The sequence below is a fragment of the Neoarius graeffei genome, chromosome 4 (assembly GCF_027579695.1).
Source record: "Neoarius graeffei isolate fNeoGra1 chromosome 4, fNeoGra1.pri, whole genome shotgun sequence".
In the NCBI taxonomy this organism is placed as follows: Eukaryota; Metazoa; Chordata; class Actinopteri; order Siluriformes; family Ariidae; genus Neoarius; species Neoarius graeffei.
The window spans coordinates 44,856,815-44,880,194 of record NC_083572.1 but is presented as its reverse complement, the minus strand read 5'-3'; the positions used below and the strand labels follow the sequence as shown (position 1 = coordinate 44,880,194).

The 23,380-nt window shown below is 45.0% G+C and overlaps 1 protein-coding gene across 1 annotated transcript in view; it reads right to left on the bottom strand.

Annotated features, from left to right (window-relative positions):
* LOC132885033 (contactin-4-like) overlaps positions 1–23,380 on the bottom strand; it is a 542,655-nt gene that overhangs the window by 99,633 nt on the left and 419,642 nt on the right. Inside the window, exon 12 of the mRNA XM_060919276.1 lies at positions 21,603–21,730. Within this exon, the coding sequence (XP_060775259.1) occupies positions 21,603–21,730 (128 nt within the window). The remainder of the gene's footprint in view (positions 1–21,602; positions 21,731–23,380) is intronic.

Below are 23,380 nucleotides of genomic sequence, written 5' to 3'. Positions count from 1 at the left end.
ATGGATAGAATAAATCAAGGATATTACATGGTTGTGTGAAAATATTAAGTTTATCTTCGAGTGGTGAACATATTTCACGAGGGAAAGAAGCAAACGAATGATATCTTCTCGTGTTGAAAAATATAAACTTCATATCTTTGTGCCACTGTGTAATCTAGTCAGTGGAAAAACACTGGGAGTGACATCATTGGAGTGAAACATCGGGTATTATTATACATACGGGCCACTTTTTCCATGGAATAAAAGCATGTATTCTATTCCCTTCTAGTGGGTTTATTGATGGCATACAATATTGTTATCATATTGCTTATCCTCTGTGTATTACACCACTCTCCCCAATGGAGAACGAGCGTGCAAAATTGTTATAATATTGCACATTGTCAAAACATGATGTCACACATCGGAGCTCATGCAAAGATCCAATGACAAAACTTTTTTGCTACGCATGTGCACAATCATTTCCTTGCTGGCTGGGAAAGAGAGAAGATCCAGTGCTAGGTTTAATAAACAAACAAACAAAACAAACAAACAAACACTAAAGATGCGTTGAACACCCGAAAGGCTACCAAAACTTCATTATATGTTCTTCACACATATTTACAAGAGAAAAACATACCAACGGACATAAACTGGAAAAGAGACACGTCGGAGACACAAAACCTCTGTGCTAGCAAGTGACTGACAGTTTGTACACAAACATGTCTGAGAGGTTTGCTTCATTAAAAGGGGAAGATTTAGAGAGAATTTTGAAAGAGAAAGATGCACTGAACACCCGAAAGGCTACCAAAGCTTCGCTGGATATTCTTCATACATTTAATCTTCTGCATTAAATATATGGAAAAGCTGGAAAAGAGACTCATCAAAGACATAAAACTTCTGTGCTAGTGAGTGTGACAGTTTGTACACAAACATGGCCGCGAGGTTTGCTTCATTAAAAGTGGAAGATTTAAAGCAGAAGATATATTTTGAAAGAGAATTTTGAAAGAGAAAGATGTGCTGAACACTCAAAAGGTTACCAAAACTTCACTAGATGTTCTTCATGCATATTTACAAGAGAAAAACATACCAATGGATATCTAAAAACTGGAAAAGAGAGCAATAGCAGAAATATTGTCAAAGTTCTACTTGGAGGTGAGGAAAAGTGACAGAGACTTTTACAAGAAGATTTCACTCATGGACTTCACTCAGCAAAGCCCTTTGGTTTTGAACAACTGCAATGTAACAATTAACTACTACCAAAAGTAACTTTGGACTTGAACTGTCAACCTGTATATAGTTTGTATATAAGTTGGGCTGTTATTCAGGCTTTTTGGACTTGTACCATTTTTATTGTTATAACTTTGACTTTGTACATGTACATTGGATTGACAGAATATTGAATTACATTCGATCAGCATTCAATATTGAAGTCATCTTCAACTCATTCAATATCATGCTAGTTGAATGGAATATACCTGATATACCACTCGAGGCCAGCCAATATTATTAAACTATTATAGATACAGGACACTTTTCGATGGAATATAAACATGTATTCTATTCCCTTCTAGTGGGTTCCATTCATTTGGTTTGATTAGCATGCAATATTGTTAGCCTATCGCTTATCCTATGGGTATTACACCACTCTACACAATGCAGAATGAGCGCTGAATATGGTTTACGATATTGCATGGTTGTCAAGACATGACGTCACACATCGGAGACGTAAAACTTTCCTGGTAGCGAGTGACTGATAATTTGTAAACAAACATGGCCGCCAGGTTTGCTTCATTAACCTCCTAGGGCTTAGCGGTCACATGCGTGGACAGCACTTTATGGAAATTCGGAACAAGAATCCACATATGTGGACATTCTTTTTCTCTAAAAGTACATCTTATCAAAAGATGATGCTTAGTTTTTATTCTAATCAGGTTCTAATAAGCCCAAATAGCAAAGAGAAATAAAAAATGCATGTAAAAAAACAGCTTGGGCCTTAGGAGGTTAAATATGGAAGATTCTTAGAGAATTTTGAAAGAGAAAGATGCGCTGAACACCCGAAAGGAATGTGTATGTATAATAATAATAATAATAATAATAATAATAATAATGGCTGCCTTTTTTTCATGGTATATCAGATATATTCCTTTCAACTAGCATGATATTGAACTCGTCTTCGACTCCTTCAGTATCGTACTAGCTGAATGGAATATATCTGATACTACTCAACGCCAGCCAATATTATTTAAATATGTCACTCAGATCCATGATGTATTTTGTATGAAAAATGCGAGTTTTTCAACACAAGAAGATAAACTTCATATCTTCAAGCCAATATGTGATTTTATTATATAGACACATTCACAAACAAAAAGTACCAAAATTTCTCAAAACAATTAATCGATTTCTTCACGATTGACATATAGAGATTTATGTCACAGTTTTGAATCTCCATGCCCCGGATGTAGCTCACATGAAAAATACAAGTGGTGTATTTCGCAGTAAAACACTCATGTCCTTATAATATACTATAATATAGCTACTCTGAGGTAAACAGACCTTCCTGTCTCACTAGTTTTCTTCATTCCTGACTTTTCCATGCACTGTCTCGTCTAGTTAATTCCAGCTGTCTTTTTGTATTAAAGACACAGTCACATACTCATATGTTTGGCTGTTGCAATGTCCTGCATATGTTAAATGCAATAAGCAAGATGTATTTTCTGGTTCTTGTAAAACTGTCTGTAGATACTCTGTTCCATTTCTCCTGCTTGTACTGTTAGCAGTTATTCATGGTGTATTTCTCCTTGCTTTAGTTGCTTTCTAGCCATTTTTATCCCCCGCTGGACGAAAGGCCTGAAGGGGGATTATGTTGTGGCGAAGTCCATCCGTCCATCCATCCTAGGAAGGGTACTCACCTTCTGAAATCAACTCCTCTCACAATCTTTGGAGGAATTTCATGATGCTTGACAGGATTCTTTGTTATATGTCGGTAATACGCATATTGCAATTTTGTTCAATTCAGTTGCATTTTACCAGAGTTATGGCCTTATGGCTTAGATATAGTTGCCAGCGGCGGATATTGTGCTCTCAGAGCACTCTTGTTTTATTTCGGTGGCCTGTGTATGGGTATATCTCTGATCATATCAGCACGTGATCTGTGTGTCTGTACTGACTGTAATTATTATAAGTAATATTCAGTATTTATGTGCTACAATACAAAGGTTCTAGTTGCAAAAAGACAGTGAATATTGTTGAGGTGGAGAGTACTATGCATGGAATAAAGTACCTCAGGGTGTGCTGTTATAGAACCTGTACTCGAGTTGAGGGGGGATGGGGGGATCCCCCCGGAATAAAAAATGGTCAAAATCATCCCCCCTCTAAAACGGGCATCCCCTCTCCCTTCCCTTGAGCAATTTTATCAATAAATGTGGACATTACTTCTATTTAACATTGGAATTAGAAATGCCATTCCACGTAGCTTTGCTGAAACTGAGCATACAATAAGCTACCACGAGAGAGGGCACGAGCAAGCGAAGCGTTTGAGGAGGTGACATTCAGTTGGGGTTCCGTTATTTTTTATTTAATTCTGCGTCAGTGACAGCAGCGGATTGCAGCATCATGGCCAAGCGGAATGCACAGCAAGACCTAAGCAAGTTCGGATTTAAGATGGCAAGAAAAAACATTTCAGGAGGTAAGTCAAGAGTTACGAATATCAGTCACACTTTCTGTGAGCCCACTATCATGCTGTAAAGTTACCGATATGTAGCCTAATTTGTGGGTGGTGGATAACAACACAGCTATCATAATGAATGTTAGTTTGGAGTCTAGCCAGCTATCGATAGCTTACTCAGGTTCATGTTAGCTTTGATTTGAAAAACAAGAAATCCATGATAAACTACAGTATTTTTCCTCATCTATGCTGATAATGAACTGTTTAAGGCCAACTAAAAAAGAAGTACTTAACATGTAGCATTAGATAATGCTACATGTTAAGTACTTCTTTTTTAGTTGGCCTTAAACAGTTCATTATCAACATAGATGAGGAAAAATACTGTAGTTTATCATGGATTTCTTGTTTTTATAGTGGAAATAGGAAGAGAGGAGGAAGCAGAAGCAGGGCAAGACAGTGATGCAGATGAGAGCTCAAGTTGTCAGGGAGATGAGCAAGATATCCCTGATTGCTGGACATCCAATATTTTCAGGCAGAAGAAACAACAATATCCATGGTTAATATGCCAAAGCAAAAAACTTGGCTGCCTAACCTGTCAGAAAGTTAAATCAGTTGGGCCAAATGCAGGTGGGAGACAGACGCATGTTGTTAATGAGTGGTCCAAAGTTAAAGTTACAGTGCAACGAGAGCAGCACAGCTGCAAGCTCTCCATAAGAAGATACACAAGCATAGAATGTCAGACTATCATCAAGCAGCTGAGAAAAGCATAGAAAAGGCAAAAGAAAAGAGAATGGAAACACTGGCTTCCGATATGCAGAGGTATCACTTCTTAACTACTGATCGCATATTTCGCACAGTTTATAAGATTGTGAAATCTGGAAGGCCTTTCTGTCATGGTCCTACCTGTGGGCTTCTCTCTTCAGGTACATCTCCACTCAGCATTACCGGCCACGCCCGCTCTCACTTCCTCTTATTAACTTTCAGTGACTGTCATTGGCTGTTGCCGATCACCTGCTTCCCCCCCGTGTGTATTTAAGCTGCAGTTCTCCCAAGCCTCAGTGTCAGATCGTCTGCTACTTCCAGCGTGATAACCTGGTCTGTGTTCCTATTACTCTGACTCCTGACGATATTCTGTTCCGTCTGACTCTGTCTGCTCTCCAGCCCCGGTAACCTGATCTGCCTTCTGTCCTGTCGACTCTGCCTCTTGTACCTTCGCCTGATCTCCAGCTTGCCCAGCCCTGCTGCTCGCCTGCCTCTCCATCAGCCTGGTGTGAGCAGCCCTGCCTGGAGCCCTACTCTTCAGCCCCGGTAACCTGACCCTGCATTTCTGTCCCCTATCTTGCTATCTGATCTGTGACTCTGTGTTCCAGCCTGCTCACTAACTTGAGCCTGCTGAGGGACTACTGCTGGGAGACTGCCTGAAACCCAAGTGCTGTTAGCCTATAGCCCCACCTCTCTGACAATGCCTGATCCTGTCTGATCTCAGAAACTAAGCAGGGTTGGGCCTGGTCAGTACTTGGATGGGAGACCTCAGATGCTCCCACCAGCCATCCCTGCCTCTTGGTCCTCCTGCCACTGAACTTCACACACATTCTCCCAACTTCCTTTTCCCCTGTTATTATTAAACTGTGGTTTGAGTGCATTTGATCTCCTCTCCTGTCTGGTCCTTGACAGAACGATCTGACCTAGACCGGCTGCAGCGCACCGAAGGAGATGTCAGTCGGATGTCTGCAGACGTTGCAGCCCTGATCCAGCTTCGTCAACAGCAACAATGACTGGACCAAGCACTCCAGCTGCTCACCGCCCTAGCACCCCCTGCTCCTCCGAGTCAACCATCGCCGCCTCTCGTTGCATCAGCCCGTCATACCCGCCGCTGACTGGCCAGCTCCGGGAGGTGCTCCTGCTGCACTTGATGCCCTGGAACCCAAGGTCGGCAGTCCGGAGCATTTTGACAGTGACCCCCTCCCAAGTCCGTGCTTTCCTGACCAGCTGCCGGTTGGTGTTCGACCTGCAGCCCAGAACCTTCGCGTCGGAGGCAGTGAAGGTGGCCTTCGTCATCACTCGTCTGACTGGCTGCGCCCACCTGTGGGGGACTGCTGAGTATGAACGCCGGACACCGGCGTGTGCCTCCTTCTCCCTGTTTGCAGTGGAGATGATTAAGGTCTTCGACCTGGGCTCGTCGGCGGTAGAGGCATCTGGAGGACTGATGAGTATTCGCCAAGGCAGACGAACAGTGGCTGACTACTCGATCGATTTCCGGACCTTGGCCCAGCGCAGCAAGTGGAACATGCAGGCGCTGGTGGATGCCTTTCTGCACAGCCTGGCCGACTACATGAAGGACGAATTGGTCTCGTATGAACAACCATTGACACTCGATGAGGCCATCACCCTGGCTGTCCGCATTGACCGCCGGGTCCAGACCCGTCGACAAGAGAGGGCCCGCCAGACTTAGGCAGTCATCAGCTCACGGAAAAGCCCGAGCTCACCAGACATAGGAGGGGCCCGGCTGAGCTCAATGATCATCCAATCCTCCACCAGCCAGAAACCTATGCTCCAAGTTTGCCTTCGTCTGTCGGATTCCACCCACACCCTGGCCGCCCTGGTTGACTCTGGTGCCGAGGCTAACATCATGGACACCGAGCTTGTGCACCAGTTGGGTCTGCAAAGCCATCGCTTATCCTCTCCCGTTCCAGCCAGGGCGCTGGATGGCCATCTCCTTGGCACCGTCACCCGCCTCACTGCCCCTGTCCCGATGACTCTGTCAGGCAACCACCACGAAACCATCCAGTTTCACCTGCTCCGTTCCCCCGGCCAACCTCTCATCCTGGGCTATCCATGGCTCCGCCAGCACAGTCCTCACCTCGACTGGGCCACTGGAGCGATAAGAGAATGGGGCAAGGACTGCCACCAGACCTGCTTACGAGCCTCCACTCTAACCCCTTGTACTCCACCTGCCAGCCCTACCCCCGACCTCACTAATGTCCCAGTGTGTTATCACAGCCTTCGGGAGGTATTCAGCAAAGCCAAGGCCACTTCCTTGCCTCCTCACCGGCCCTACGACTGCGCCATTGATCTCCTCCCAGGCACTGCACCACCCAAGGGCCGTCTCTACTCTCTGTCCACCCCGGAAAGGAAGGCGATGGAGGCCTACATCAGTGACTCTCTGGCTGCCGGCCTCATCCGTCCATCCTCTTCTCCCGCCGGTGTTGGGTTCTTCTTCGTGGGAAAGAAGGATGGATCCCTGCACCCCTGCATTGATTACAGGGGTCTCAACGACATCACCGTCAAGAACCGATACCCTCTCCCACTGCTTACCTCCGCCTTCGAGCTGCTCCAGGGAGCCACGATCTTCACCAAACTCGATCTCCGGAATGCCTACCACCTGGTTTGGATAAGGGAGGGAGACGAGTGGAAGACTGCGTTCAACACCCCCACCGGTCACTATGAATACCGGGTGATGCCGTTTGGCCTTACCAACGCGCCAGCGGTATTCCAGGCTCTGGTGAATGATGTCCTGCGAGATATGTTGAACAAGTTCGTGTTTGTTTTCCTTGACGACATCCTGATCTTCTCTAAAACCCTGTCCGAACACACCCAGCATGTCCAGCAAGTGCTCCGTCGTCTCCTTGAAAACTCCCTCTTCGTCAAGGCAGAGAAGTGTGAGTTTCACGCCAAGTCTGTGGTGTTCCTGGGGTACATCGTGGCAGAGGGGAGCATCCAGATGGACCCTGCCAAAGTCTCAGCAGTGACTTCATGGCCAGTACCAGAGAGCAGGAAGAAGCTTCAGCAGTTCCTGGGCTTCGCTAATTTCTACAGGAAATTCATTCGTAATTACAGCACCGTTGCGTCACCCCTCACCGCCTTGACCAACACCAAACAACCCTTCACCTGGACTCCGGCTGCCAACGAAGCCTTTGCCACCCTCAAGGCTCGGTTCACCACTGCTCCCGTCCTCCAGATGCCAGATGCGGAGCAGCAATTCATCGTTGAGGTGGATGCCTCGGATGTGGGAGTTGGGGCAGTGCTCTCACAGAGGTCAGCGGATGACAACAAACTCCACCCCTGTGCGTTCTTCTCCCGCCGGCTATAGCTGGCCGAACGCAATTATGACATAGGCAACCGGGAACTGCTGGCGGTCAAGCTTGCCCTGGAGGAATGGCGTCACTGGCTGGAAGGGTGCGTAGTCCCATTCCTGGTCTGGACAGACCATAAGAATCTGGAATACATCCGCACCACCAAACGACTCAACCCCAGACAGGCCCGCTGGGCTCTCTTCTTCACCAGATTCAATTTCACCCTTTCATACTGGCCCAGATCTCACAATACCAAGCCTGATGCACTCTCCCGCCAGTTCCAGAAGGATGATGCCTCCTCCAAGGATCCGGCTCCCATCCTACCTGACCCCTGTATCGTTGCTGCTCTGACCTGGGACATCGAAGAATGAGTGCGGGAAGCCCTCCGTGACCAACCCAGCCCCAGTGCATGCCCTGCAAGTCGCCTCTTTGTTCCTGAAGACCTGCGATCCCAGGTTATACAATGGGGACACGACTCCCATCTAGCCTGCCACCCTGGTTCCACTCGCACCTACCACCTGCTCGCCCAATGGTTCTGGTGGCCGTCTATGAGCAGGGATGTGTGAGACTTCGTCTGAGCCTGCCCTACCTGTAATCAGAATAAATCCTCCAGCCGGCCTCCTGCCGGGTTGCTCCAGCCTCTGCCCGTGCCTATGCGACCCTGGTCCCACATTTCCCTGGATTTTGTTACGGGTCTGCCCCCTTCTAACGGGATGACTGTCATACTCACCATTGTGGACCGTTTTAGCAAGATGGCACACTTTGTTCCCCTCCCAAAACTACCGTCGGCCAAAGAGACCGCCCAGATCATCCTGCAGCAGGTCTTCCGCATCCATGGGCTGCCCAGGGACATCGTTTCGGACCGAGGGCCGCAATTCACCTCCTCTTTCTGGAAGGAATTCTGTCACCTGCTCGGGGCCACCGCCAGCCTCACCTCTGGATTCCGACCCCAGTCCAACGGCCAGTCTGAGCGGACTAACCAGGAGTTGGAGAAGGCACTTCGGTGCATGGCGTCATGCAACCCTAGGGCCTGGTGTGAGCACCTGCTGTGGGTGGAATACTCTCACAACTCCCTCACCAGCTCAGCCACTGGACTGTCCCCATTCCACTGTGTATGGCTACCAACCACCCCTGTTCCCCAGCCAGGAGGGAGAGGTCACCTGCCCGTCTGCCCTCACCTATGCATGCTGATGCCGCCACACTTGGCCTCAAGCCCACGCTGCACTCCTCAAGTCAGTCACCAGCTACTCCATTGGAGCCAACCGGCAGAGGACGCCTGCGCCCACCTACCGGGTGGGCCAGAAGGTGTGGTTGTCAGCCAAGGACCTGCCCCTCCAGGTGGAGTCTCATAAGCTGGCACCTCGGTTCGTCGGACCATTTCCAATCCAGAGGATAATCAGCCAGTCTGCTGTCCGGCTCCGACTGCCCAAGTCTATGAGAGTGCACCCCACCTTCCACGTCTCAAAGATTAAGCCAGTGCACGAGAGCCCACTGGTCCCAGCTGCACCTTCTCCTCCTCCTCCTCGTCTAATCGATGGTGGCCCGGTCTACTCCGTCCGGCGACTGCTGAAGTCACGGCGCAGGGGCAGGGGCCTCCAATACCTGGTGGATTGGGAGGGACATGGTCCTGAGGAGAGGATGTGGGTTCCTGCTGGGAGAATTTTAGACCGTACCCTCATCAGCACCTTTCATCACCTGCATCTGGACCAGCCGGCCAACCGGAGGGGTCGACCAAGGGGTCCTTGTAGGAATGACGATGCGCCAACCGCTACTGTCCCCGAGTCCAATTCTGAACCAGATCCTGAGGCCTTGGACACTGACCGGTCAGAGGAGTTCTTGAACGGGTTAGACATGGGAAGAACTTTACATTCAGACCATTCATGTACAACAATCAGCCTCCACATTGCAAATGAGAGAGAGAGTAGTTGGACAGGTTCTTCAGAGTGGGACTAAATTTTCTATTCTGATAGATGAATCTACAACAGATAGTAAGAAATCTATTTTAATCATTTACATTAGAGCAAGCATAGAGAAGATTGAAGATCCATTAACATTCTTCCTAGATTTAGTGGAACTTTCTGCAACCAATGCAGGTGGAATTTATCAAGCTCTAATGAATAATCAGTCACACCATGGCTTCTCCGAAGATGTTATGAGGGAGCGCTTTGTTTGCTTTGCATCAGATGGAGCTTCTGTTATGCTCGGCAGTAAATCAGGTGTTGCAACCAAAATTGTTGAAAAGTTTCCCAACGTGATGGTGTGGCACTGCATGAACCACTGTCTTGAGTTGAGTGTTGGAGATGCTGTAGAAGAAATTGCTGGGATGAATGAATTCCAGTTTTTCTTTGATAAAGTTTATAGTCTCTACCATGTGTCTGCCAAAAACCACAGTGAGCTCACTGACTGTTGTGAGGAACTTGCATTACAGTGCCTGAACATAGGGAGAGTCCTCAGCACTAGATGAGTAGCATCCAGTTGTAGGACCATTAGAGCTGTATGGAACCAGTACCCTGCACTCCACAAACACTTTTCTAATGCCTCAGCTGATCCTAAAAGAAGCTCAACAGAGAGATGCATGTTTGATGGCTTAAAAAACGCCTATCTAATGTAACCTTTGTGCAGAACTTGGGAGTGATGTATGATGCTTTAGAAGAACTGGCTGAATTCTCTCTCTCACTACAGCTCAGAAACATGGCACTCCCCAAGGCCGAAGCAAGCCTCAGTCAGCAGGTCCGAGTGCTCAAGTCAATGGCAGACCAACCTGGACCAAGGGCAGAAGAGGCTCAGTCTGCATTGGATTTAAAGGTATTTAAAGGAGTCCCATTGACAAACAATTCAAGGTACAGAGAAATAAACCGACAACAGTTTTTTCATGCCTTGGCTGCAAAAATTGAGAACAGAATGGGATACCTGCCGGGTAAACAGAAAAGCAAAGAAGAATACCAGCGCTTTCTTGACAGTGTTAAAGTTCTGCAGTCCTCCAACTCGCCAGATGGATGTGGGATTCGTTATGCCGAAAAGGAGATCCAGGAACTCTGCTCCTTTTTCAATCTTAATGACGAAAGACAAATTCAGAGAGGGATGAGGAGGTATATTGGCATGGTCACAATTAAAGCTGATGCTGAAATAAAGCCACCAGAAGAGCTTAAACCCCTCCTTCAAGCTGTGGACACACTCGTCATCTCCACAGCTGAATGTGAGCATGGGTTCAGTCAAATGAACATTCTAATAACAACTCGAAGCTCCCTAGAAGTAAGAAGTATGTCAGCATTGCTTTTCATCCGGTGTGTTGGCCCTCCATTGACACTGTTCAAACCAGAGGTATATGTCAAGTCTTGGCTTCAACACCATTGTTTAGCTAATGATCCAAAAACAAGAGCCCGGAAAATTGACCACAAAAAACATGATTATGAAAGTCTTTGGAAATTTCTATGAGGTAGGAAAGCCATGAGAAGTAAAGCAATTTCTTTGCCCACCTTCACTCCCCCACAAAGGAGGACTTTTTTGTCTTTTCTTTTCTTTCCATTAAAATAATAAGCGGTATGGACATGTATAATTTGCATTACTCATAAGAATAAACACAATAATCTCATTCTCATCTCATTATCTCTAGCCGCTTTATCCTGTTCTACAGGGTCGCAGGCAAGCTGGAGCCTATCCCAGCTGACTACGGGCGAAAGGCGGGGTACACCCTGGACAAGTCGCCAGGTCATCACAGGGCTGACACATAGACACAGACAACCATTCACACTCACATTCACACCTACGGTCAATTTAGAGTCATCAGTTAACCTAACCTGCATGTCTTTGGACTGTGGGGGAAACCGGAGCACCCGGAGGAAACCCACGCGGACACGGGGAGAACATGCAAACTCCACACAGAAAGGCCCTCACCGGCCACGGGGCTCGAACCCGGACCTTCTTGCTGTGAGGCGACAGCACTAACCACTACACCACCGTGCCGCCCACAATAATAACAAAAAGGAAAAAACAAAAAAAACTGCATAATGCCTCAAACATCTTTTAGGAAGTTTAGCCTGATTTACAATTTACTGTTGCTTGTTTTAGCTTATTGGTTACCTACCTACCTCTGTATTTAACTCAATGTTCCCAATATTCAGCTTTGAATAAAAATTATATTGACTTGATATGAAAAGATTCAGTTGTTCATTTACATTGCCTGCTGAGGTTTTAATAAATTATTTATCAAACGATTTAAAAGGAGCCTACCATGACTATGAAGTTACACTTCAAATTTGTCATCTGCATTTCACCCTAATATGGAGAATGTGATAGGTATGTCAGCCAGGAGACTGACTAAATATGACACATGACATCCACACTGTGCATGTTTTACAGCAGGGGTGTCCAAACTGATCCATAAAGGGCCGTGTGGCTGCAGGTTTTCATCCCAGCCATGCAGCAGCACACCTGATTTGGCTTATTCAATCAACTGACACACCCACCCTTTAATCAAGGGTGGGTGAGGCTGCAAGTATTTGACTGTGTGAAGACAGTTCAGTTGATTGAATGAACCAAGTCAGGTGTGCTGCTGCATGGCTGGAATGAAAACCTGCAGCCACACGGCCCTTTATGGATCAGTTTGGACACCCCTGTTTTACAGTAAAATACCAGTGTATTATGCTTTTTACTAGGGATCGACCGATAATCGGCCTGGCCGATATATCGGGCCGATATTCTGCATTTTTAGGGTTATCGGTATCGGCCATAATTTCCACCGATATGCCTATAACATGCCTTTTTGCAGCCATTTCATTCCTAACGCGACTGTCACTGCACGTCCTTTCCTGCACTCGCCTCTCTGAGTTCAAGAACACGGTCCCGCCCACCACAACATCTGATTTGTTTGGCACAAGAGATGTAGCCAATCAACACACGTAGCTAACCGCTGTGAACTGTTTCAAGGCGGCCGTATGGGTACTCGGGCAGAAGCAGATCCCACTTCAAGGTAAGGACACGCTGCTTTTGCCGCAATAAGTCACAAACACACAAGTTGCAAAAGCACAACATCATTATATGTTTACATTCTTCATCTACTACTCATTAAAATTGTCCATTTGCATCTGTGTAGCCAGGCAAACTTAGCTTACGGAAGGAAGCACTTGAATTAGCCTACAACCAACTAGTCTCGCTGAAACTACATGTAATGTTGTCCATAGTAAGCAGTCCCCAGCATAACATAGGCTGCAGTCATTTTTAAATCCCCGTCTGGAAACGTTGTGAATGTGTCAGTAGTTCTACTCAAACAGTAGAATGACAGCCATACAGAGAGGTGGTCAAGGGAAGACGAAATAAAACGTAGTGTTTGTGTTCTGTAGGCTAGCGCAAGCCTACTGGCTATTTGTTATGGTGATGAGTAAACTTCATGACGTGACTCGTGCTCAAAAAGTGCATTGCACTTGTATATGTTAGGTAACTTTATAAAGCACTATTTGCACATTTAAACAAGCCAGGTGTGATATGGTGCTAGCAGGCTATGTTTGTCAGGACGCTTGTTGTGGGCTCAGTAATTAATTGTGTCGTGGATGCACACTTGCTTGGATAAACGGTAATGAACGAAATACATCAATTAAACTCTTGACTTAAATGTTCTTATGCTACTTCACATTGCGCTGTAATGTACTCCACTAGTATTTATAATTCTTGCGCAAGTGATTCTCCTCGCTAGCGCTTCTGATTCGGAAAGCGATATACTTTTAATGGAGCAGAACCGCAGCCGCCTCCTCACTCCGACTTCCGTTCTCTGAACAGACTCTTAAAGGAGCAGCCGCTCCTTTTAACCAGAGCTTTTAACATGCAGAGCAACTGTGCTTCCTTCACTACAATATAATCCTCCTAAATTGGGAATATTAGGCTTGGGCATTAAAAGCATTAGAATGTAGACGGTTACTTGTTAAGTTGTTCAGAATAGGGAGTGATAGCCTACTTTATGTTTGATTTTACTTTTTAAAAAATGCTGCAGGCAGCTCCCTACACTTGATTTGTTATTTAAAAACTACTTGAAGTTGGTAAGTCTGTCTTAGTTCTTAGTGTAAATGAATCCAGAGTGTATTTTCATTTATTTTCCACTGAAAATGGTGAGCTGTAATATAGTAGGGAGTGATTTATTTTTTTATTGGTGAATATTTATTTTATTATTTTATTTCTCATTTTATTCTAACTAATGTTTGACTTTATTGTACAAATGCTGCTGGCATCTCCCTGCACAAAATTTCATGTTCAATTTTACAATTAAACATACATTTCATGGATATGAAGGTCTGTGTCAGTGTGTGCTATGTTTAATTTCATGTGAATTATAATGTTTACATTTATCGGTTGCACATATCGGTTATCGGCATCCCAATTCCATAATAATCGGTATTGGTATCGGCCCTGAAAAAAAACATATCGGTCGATCCCTATTTTTTACAACAATAAAAAGGGTACACGGTGTGTACTACACACTTTATCAGCACAAAATACTGTATGTCTGGTAAATGAACAAGGTCCACAGACCTACGTTGTGTGCAAACCTTCCTAAAAGCAAACCAGTTTCCCACCGACGGACCGACCGATGGGTCGACACGCGACTAAAAATTTCACCATCCCCCCGGTTTAATTTTACAACTCGACCACTATATAGAACTATATATATAAAACAAGGTGGTATGAAGTTGATTGTTTTATTCCTCTTATACCACAGCAATTTGCCATCAGGGTGATGCAGTGGGTAGCACTGTGACCTCATAGCAAGAAGGTTCTGTTTGAACCTTGTGGCCAATAGGGACCTTTCTGTGTGGAGTTTGCATGTTCTTCTCATGCCTGCATGGGTTTCCTCTGGGTGCTTTGGTTTCCTCCCACAGTCTAAAGACATGCTAACTTAAGTCAACTGGTTACTCTAAATTGCCCATTGGTGTGGATGTGAGTGGGAATGGTCTCTGTGTAGTCCTGTGATAGTTTGGCAACCTGCCTAGAGTGCATCCCGCCTCTTGCCTGAAGTCGCCTGGGACTGGCTCCAGCTTTTCATGCAACCCTGATGGATAAGCTGAATAGATAAGGGATGGATGGACGTTTATAGTTACATTTAATGTTGTGGAATGCCGTGAAACAAGTTAGTTCCTTTTATCACTTATATTGTAGCAGCTCCAAACAGTCAGCCTCTCTTCTATTCTAAAGAGTTCAGCCTCTTTAAAGTAATAGGACAAACAATTCAGCTTGTCAGCACTATGGTGTTACAGAAAATTAATCAACACCTTCTGACCAATACAACAGTGCTGTGGTAATTGATAGATAAATGGATGGATGTGCTTTATTGAACCCCAAGAAGAAATTAGGGGACATATAAATCCTAATATAAAATATGTTCATAGTGTACAATTATTAAAATGACCCCTTTTAATCTGTGCATTGAATAAAGTTAATTATTTTAGTTTTGAGTAATTTAACACTGAAGTATATTAACCTTTATGCTCTGTGTTAATATCTAAGCTGCTTTTACATTCTTTTGCCTCATATAAAATGCCCTAGTGTCAGGGTGCAGGCATTTATGGATGTATGTGCAGAGGACAGCGGGAAATGCAGACTGGCAAACAAATCCAAAACGCTAGATGAAATCAAAGTCAAGGGACAAGCAGGGGTTGATCAATTGGCAGACAGAGTAATAAGGGCTGCACTAAAGAGTAATGAGGACGAGGGTCAAGAACACAATAAGGCAGGCAGAATAACAAGGCTTGGTATAACAGGTAAGACACTGAACGATACTTCACATCGAGTGAGTGTGGGAGAGGTGTTTATATAGCATGGGCTGATTAACCAGGAAATGAGTGACAGGTGTAATTAATAGACAGGTGATGGAGGGTACTGTGGTTGTTGGGTGTTGTAGTTCAGATCGGCCATGTTTGTAGTCTGACTGGAAGTGGTGCTCTCTATCGCGTTACTGACCCCCCCACCCGAGGAGCTCCCTCCAGGAGCTACATTCTTCCTAGGATGCCCCCTCCTTCTGGGTGTGGGCTTGTCGGGGTGTTGGTTGTGAAATTCTTGAGTAAGGAGAGGTTATAGGATGTCCTTGGCTCCCACCCAGCTTTGTTCCTGTGGTCCATAGCCCTCCCAATCTATCAGGTACTCTAGCTGACCTCTTCTACATCTAGTCTTGGATCCAATTTACCTGGTAGATGGGTTCTCCTTCTGGGCCAGGAGATGGGTGGTTGGGGGTGGGCATGTTCTCAGACAGGGGACCCTGGATGGAGGGTTTGAGGCAGGAGACATGGAAGGTGGGTGACAGACAATTGTGAGGTGGGAGCTCAAGTCTATAGGAAACTTCATTGATGCGCCAGAGCACCTTGTACAGTCTGATGTAGCATGCCTGTAATTTTCAGCATGTGTTGGGTTCCCTAAGGTCCCTGGTGGACACCCATACCTGATTGCCAGGAGAGTACTCGGGATTGTTGCTCCGGTGCTTATCAGTGTATTCCTTGTACTTGGCATTAACTGGTGTGATGCATTGGTGAACTTCCTCCCAAATCGACTGGCTATGGGTGAACCACTCTTTCATGGCCTGTACCTGTGCTGGAGAGTCGTCTCAAGGAAACAGGGGAGGTTGGTAGCCGAGCATACACTGGAAGGGTGTAAGTTATGTGGCTGAGTGCTTGAGAGTGTTTTGCATGTATTCAGCCCATGGGATGAATCGGGCCCAGTCCCCTTGGTTTTGCATGCAGAAGATTCTGAGGAAACATCCTATTTCTTGGTTGGCTATCTCTACATGGACATTTGACTAAGGATGACATCCCAAAATGAGGCTCACCGAGACCCCTAGCCACTCCATGAAGCTGGCCCACAGACGAGTGATGACTTGAGGGCCACAGTCACTGACTATGTCTTCTGGGATGCTGAAGTAACGGAACACATGCTGGAACAATAATTCGGCAGTCTGAAATGCTGTGGGTAGGCCAGATAATGGGATGAGTCTCGGTACCTTGGAGAAGTGGTTAATGATGACCAAAACTGTGGAGTTTCCTTGGGATGGCAGCAGGTCAATGATGAAGTCGATTGCCAGGTGGGACCATGGTCTCTGAGGCACAGGAAGAGGGCATAGTTTGCCAGCTGGAGGAGTTCAAGGGACCTTGGCTTGAGCACACTCCGTGCATGAAGAGATGAAACAAATTATCAGTCAGCATGTTCTCCCACCAGCACTTGTTTCGCAGCAGTTGGTGGGTGTGATGGCTGCTGGGATGACCAGTAGCAGGAGAAGTGTGTGCCCATGTGATGAGTCTGCTCCTGAGATGATTAGGGATGTATAGGCGGCCTGGTGGGCAGTTTACTGGAGGATTCTGTGGTTGTGAGTCCCTTATCTCCTTGTCGAGGTCCCAAGTGATCACCTGGACGAAGCATTCAGGTGTCAGGATGGGATGAGGTTTCTGGTCATAAAGAGACAGGCAAAAGATGCATGACAGGGCCTTGGTGTTTCTGGTGCCAGGATGCGTGAAGTTGAAACGGGTGAAGAACAGTGCCCACTGGGCTTGGAATGGGTTCAGTCTCCTTGTCTTCTTGAGATACTCAAGGTTTTTATGATCAGTGAAAATGACAAAGGGGTGTGTGGCCCACTCCAACCAGTGCCTCCATTCCTCTAAGGCAAGCTTGATGGCTGGTAGCTCTCGGTTCCCGACATCATAGTTTCTCTCTGCTGGAGTGAGCTTTTTGGAGAAGAATGCTACTGGGTGGAGCTTCAGCCTTTTGCTGAAGCACTGGAAGAGAACCCCTCCTACACTAATCTTGGATGTGTCCACTTCAACCGTAAAAGGTCGGGTTGGGTCCAGATGCTGAAGCATAGGGTCTGTGGTGAAAGCCATTTTGAGCCTGTCGAAGGCTTCTTTGGCTGTGGGGTTCCAGTGGAGGCGTTTGGGTCCCTTCTTCAAGAGGGAGGTCAGGGATGCCGCGAGGGTGCTGAACCCTCTAATGAAATGACAATAAAAGTTTGCAAAGCCTCAGAAACATTGGAGCGCCTTCATTGAGGTGGGTATGTACCAGGATGTGACTGCAGTTACCTTGGAGGGGTCCATACTGACCCCCTCAGCACTGATGATGTACACCAGGAAGGAGATCTTATCCAGGTGAAATTCACACTTCTCAGCCTTGACATAGAGATGGTTCTTAGACAGGCACTTGCGTGCTGATCAAACATGGTTACGATGACTTTCTTCATCAGGGGAGTAGATCAGGATGTCATCGATGTAAGCTATGACATACCTCCCCAACATGTCTCACAGAACATCATTAATGAGGCACTGGAACACACTTGGCACCGAAGAGAGGCCATAAGGCACGAATCGGTAATCAAAATGGCCGGTGCTGGTACTGAAGGTGGTCTTCCACTCGTTACCCTCATGGATGCAGTCTAGGCTGTAGGCACTATGTAGGTCAAGCTTGGAGAAGATCATGGTGCTGTGGACCTGTTCCAATGCAGAGGGCACAAGTGGAAGTGGATACAGGTATTTCACTAATATCTGATTGAGTCCTCGAAAGTCTATACATGGACAAAGTCTGCCCCCTCTCTTCTCCACGAAAAAGAATCATGCTGATGCTGGTGAAGTGAACAGACATATGTACCCCTGCTTGAGGGCCTCCTGTATGTACTCTTCCATAGCAGCTTGTTTGTTCTGGGACAGAGGATAAACATGGCTGCAAGGGAGAGAAGTACCAGGCAGGAGGTCAATGGCATAATCCTATGGATGATGTGGGGGTAGGCCGCATGCTTTGCCCTTGCTGAAGACCTACCCTAGGTCCAGGTAGCATGCAGGGATCCCTTCCAGGGAGTCAGGGTGAGGACTGTCTATGGAGGTGGAGAAAAGATTTAACTGAGGACGTTAGAGGCAGTTTTGGAAACATGTTGGGGACCACTGGAGAATCTCTTTGTTCTGCCAGGAGATGAGTGGGTCATGAAGCTGTAACCATGGATAGCCCAGGATGATGTTGTCATGCTTGGTAGCTGTGACAAGGAGTGAGATTTGTTCAGAGCAAAGAGCTCCCACTTGAATATGCACGGGAGCGGTCTGGGAGGTGACGAGGCCCTCCCCTATGGGGCCTCCATCGATGGACTGGATGCTGAGTGGGCTCTACAGTGAGTTTGTGGTCAGATTGAACCTTTGGACGACTGAGCTGGAGATTAGGTTTCCCTCTGCCCCTGAGTTGATAAACGCAGACAGCACATGGGTAGAGGAAGACAGTTTCAATAATACTGGAAGCTTGAAAGATCGAGCTCTTAGTGATCTCATGGGACTCATCAAATCAGCCTTGGTCTCCTTGGAGCTGGTGCGTGGTGGGCGGACTGGACACTGGATGATAGGGTGACTACAGCTCCTGCAATAGAAGCACAAGCCCTCCTTCTTTCTCTGATCTCATTTGGAGTGTTTCAGGTGAGCATGAGAAAATTCCATGGGAGAGGGTGAATCAGAGGTCATGACAGGCTTGACTTCCTCCCAGAGGGATGGGCAGCTGGATAGCAGATGGTCTAGCCAAATGGTGAGATCAATGAGAGCATCCAGAGTGAGATGTTCATTGTGGCATGCTAGTTCACTCAATACTGAGGGGTGAAGTCCTTGGTGAAACACCGCCTTTAATGTTGGCTCATTCTATCCACTGGCGACTGCAAGAGTCTGGAAATCTAGGGCATAATCGGCAATTCTCATTGAACCTTGGGTGATGGTGAGTAGGCCCTCACCGACTTCAATTCCCTCCAGTTCATGATCGAACACACGCTTGAATAACTCCAGAAAGCTGTTGTAGGAGGTGGTGTGTTCACCTCCACTTCTCCACACTGCGCTGGCCCATTGTAGCACTTTGCCGGTTAAAAGCGAAAGAAATCCGGTGATCTTGCGTTCATCCAAGATGTGTGGGAGCAAGGAGAAGTACATGAAGCACTGAAGCAGAAACCCCTTGCAGCTGAGTGCATCTCCAGCGTACTTCTCAGGGCATGGAAGTGGGAGTGCGGGACTTGGAGGAGCTTTGGGGTGTGTTAGGAGGGCCTACGGCATCATAGCAGCGAGCTGAGCCATCTTGGTGTTGAGATCGGCGAGCATCTGCTGATGTTATCCTAAGAGGCGCCCTTGAGTGATCAAAGCAGTCTGCCGTGCCTCCTCTGCTGCATCTATATGTGGCGAAGTATCCCGTCAGGGTGCAGGCACTTATGGATGTATGTGCAGGGGAGAGTGGTACTTATGGATGTATGTGCGGGGAACACAGACTGGCAAACAAATCCAAAACGCTAGATGAAATCAAAGTCAAGGGACAAGCAGGGGTTGATCAATTGGCAGACAGAGTAATAAGGGCTACACTAAAGAGTAACGAGGGTCAAGAACACAATAAGGCAGGCAGAATAACAAGGCTTGGTATGACAGGTAAGACACTGAACGATACTTCACATTGAGTGAGTGTGGGAGAGGTGTTTATATAGCATGGGCTGATTAACCAGGAAATGAGTGACGTGTAATTAATAGATAGGCGATAGAGGGCGCTGTGGTTCTTAGGTGTTGTAGTTCAGATCAGCCATGTTTGTAGTCTGACTGAAAGTGGTGCTCTCTATCGCGTTACTGACACCTAGACTAACATACAAGAATGAGTAACTATAACCAGTTCTTCAGTTTATACAAGACATCTCAGAACTGCATTATCAGGTCACTCATCCTTTATTGCCAGGAAAAATGAGCATTTTGATCACGTTGATCTTATCTTCTCCCTCTTAAATTAGCTTCTATTCTAGAGAAGGGAAAATGTCCAAAAGAGCCAAATAAAGCAGTCACTAGGAATATAAAAACATAGGAATTAACTAAACCTATGAGTAAAGAGATATACACTATCCTTTCTTTTTGCATTCAGGTGTGGCTGAGGGTATTTTAAAATATACTTGGGTACATTTATTGAATGTAGAATTTAGTGCCTTTAATTAAGTGAATGTCTTTATTCGTAGTCTCTTTATTGAGTGAATCTATTCTCCTGAATCAGTGCTCACCAATTACCTTCCATTGAGACTAAGAGAGATGACATTTTACTGCCAAAATGACATCACTTACCCTGACATGTATGCCAAGGTAATCATTCCACTTTGTGTTTTAGTCAATATTGTTCACACTCTCCATTTTCCCTCTTGTCATCCATGAAATTAACAACTTCGTGACTATATGTTTAGTGTTAGTACAAAGCAAGAAGAGTCGATTTTTCCAAAGCTTAAATAGAACTTACTTTGATGTGAATAACTGTGTAATTGTGAAAAAGATTTGACTTATGAAATTGAGTTTATATCTAAATCACTCTTGTTTAATTGAATTTTTAAGTACAGTGAGGGCATGAAGAATGAGAAATAAAGGAAGGCATCTGTAACTGATGTCATAAGACTTAAGGTGATGAGATATAATTACATTGCATTAAGTTTTTTTCAACCAGTACAAAGGTTTCTTCCTAAAAATCCTTCTTCCCTCATCCGATTCACAACACACATGGTGCCAAGCACTTTCATTCATATTTAATGCTGCATAATAAATCTCTGAAGCAGAGACAAGATAGGAATCAGATCTGGGGTCCCCGAGGTTCCCACATGCTGTGGCTGTGACAGTATACTCCATTCTCCTCTCATTAGGAATTAAAACACTTGCATTATTTGCTCAAATTTGCTACCCATGCTCTGTTTGCTACAAACAACCTCCTTCTAATCAGGCAGAATATTTGTGGTTTTACATAATGAAATCATAGTGTGGAAGTATTCTATTTATTAATTTATATTTAACAGAATGAGAATCAGAAGGCAGGGCTGGTAGCAAGCAAAACAGCTTAAAAATAATGAGAAACAGGATAGATATCTTATAAGCGATATTTGTAATTTGTATGCATCAAACCTTTCACCATTAGCGTCCCTGAGCTACTTGCTACGCCGAACTGGTTGCGTGCCACACATGTGTAGAGGCCAGCATCTGATTTTATGACATTGGATATTCGCAGACTTCCACTCTCCAGAACAGTCATTCTGAAAAAAAAAGAAGTCATCCATTATTAGTGTAAATATGCAACTACAAAACCAAGAGTTCTGTACATTTTTTCATGTCATCTCTCTTCACTAATGGAAGTATAAATGAAAGCAATAATAATGATAACTCATAACTTCACAGTAGAGGGCAGTACTGTATAATATAGTACTTGACTCATTATCAAATGTTGCTCATCAAGAGTTGACAATGCTTAACACTGTGTTTGGAACATACAGGCCCTGCAGATTAAATGAAATATATGGACTCACAATTGTGTTACAAAGAAATTAAGTAAATGCAAGCCTCAGCTATATTTGATTTACATACACAAGTTAATCAGCTAAAAACGGATATCTCTTGATTTGAACCACACCAGGAAATGCAAGGAAATTTATTTATATTGTGAATCTCTCTCGCTCTCTCTCACACACACACACACATACACAGAAAGAGAGAGAGAGAGAGAGAGAGAAAAGAGAGAATTCAAGGTACATTAAAAATAAAAAGCTGAACAACTGAATACTTAAGAAAGAAAGAAAAAAAAGTAATACTGACAGCTGAAATCCCAGGCTTAACTGTCAGCTTGTTGGTATTGGAAAGTTTTCAGTTAAGCAATACATCAAAGTAAAATACTGTATTATATATGTGATGAAAGAAAATTTCTTGGTGATGGACTCTAATCTGGAAGTTAATATATATGAACAAGTGACCGGGAAATCTGGAACATTATATAATCTGCACAATGGATATGCAGTCAAATACAAATACACTATTTAGACTGAAGAGCTAATGCATCCCAAATGAATACAAACATGAAGTGTAGGTGAAGTGTTCATGTTTTTTTTTTTTCTTAGATTCAGGAACTGGTATCCTGACCGCCAAAAGAATGTCCTGTTTTTACCATAAAGGTGAGATTTAAAAAAAAGCTCATAGAAGATTATGGGTGAGATTTCATGTTTGGGGGGAAATCCCCCCAGAAAAACCCTCCCACCCAACGACAACTCAAAAACCACACAAAAAGACCTGAAACTTAGAAGTATTTTTCTTATTTTTCTCAGTCATTTTGGAGATTAAAGTTAACAGTGATGTGCATTTCTGATTTGCAGTATATACAGTATCTCCAAGAACCAAGCAATGCTCACAGAACTTAAAAATATAGCAAGGCCATTAACATGATACTTATAAACTTGATGAACTCCTTGGTTTTAGCCTCACTGCCTTACCAAGTTCCAAAATAAAACCACATTTCAACCATATTTCTATACAAATATGAAATATGCTTTCATATATTGAGCCGCTGTTCCATATAGCTCATGCAGATTGCGCGCTTTGCACAGGACAGCATACAGTATCTCTGCTAGGCTCTCTGCAAAAAATAATAATTTACTTAATTTTAAAAATATTGTAAAACTTGAACGTTCATTGAGCATGTTTTCCATGATTCCCCAACTTATGATGTTCTCAGAAAATCAATGAAATATATACAATGCTGTATATTATAATAAAATGCTGCTTTAAGTATCCATCTCATTTTACTCGCAGCAGTACTGTAAGTGTATCCGAGTTTTATAGTAGGTCCTGATTACGTGTCCAACAAACCTTTCTGACCTTTGTGGAATGTAACAAACCCATAAATCTAATAAAATCTT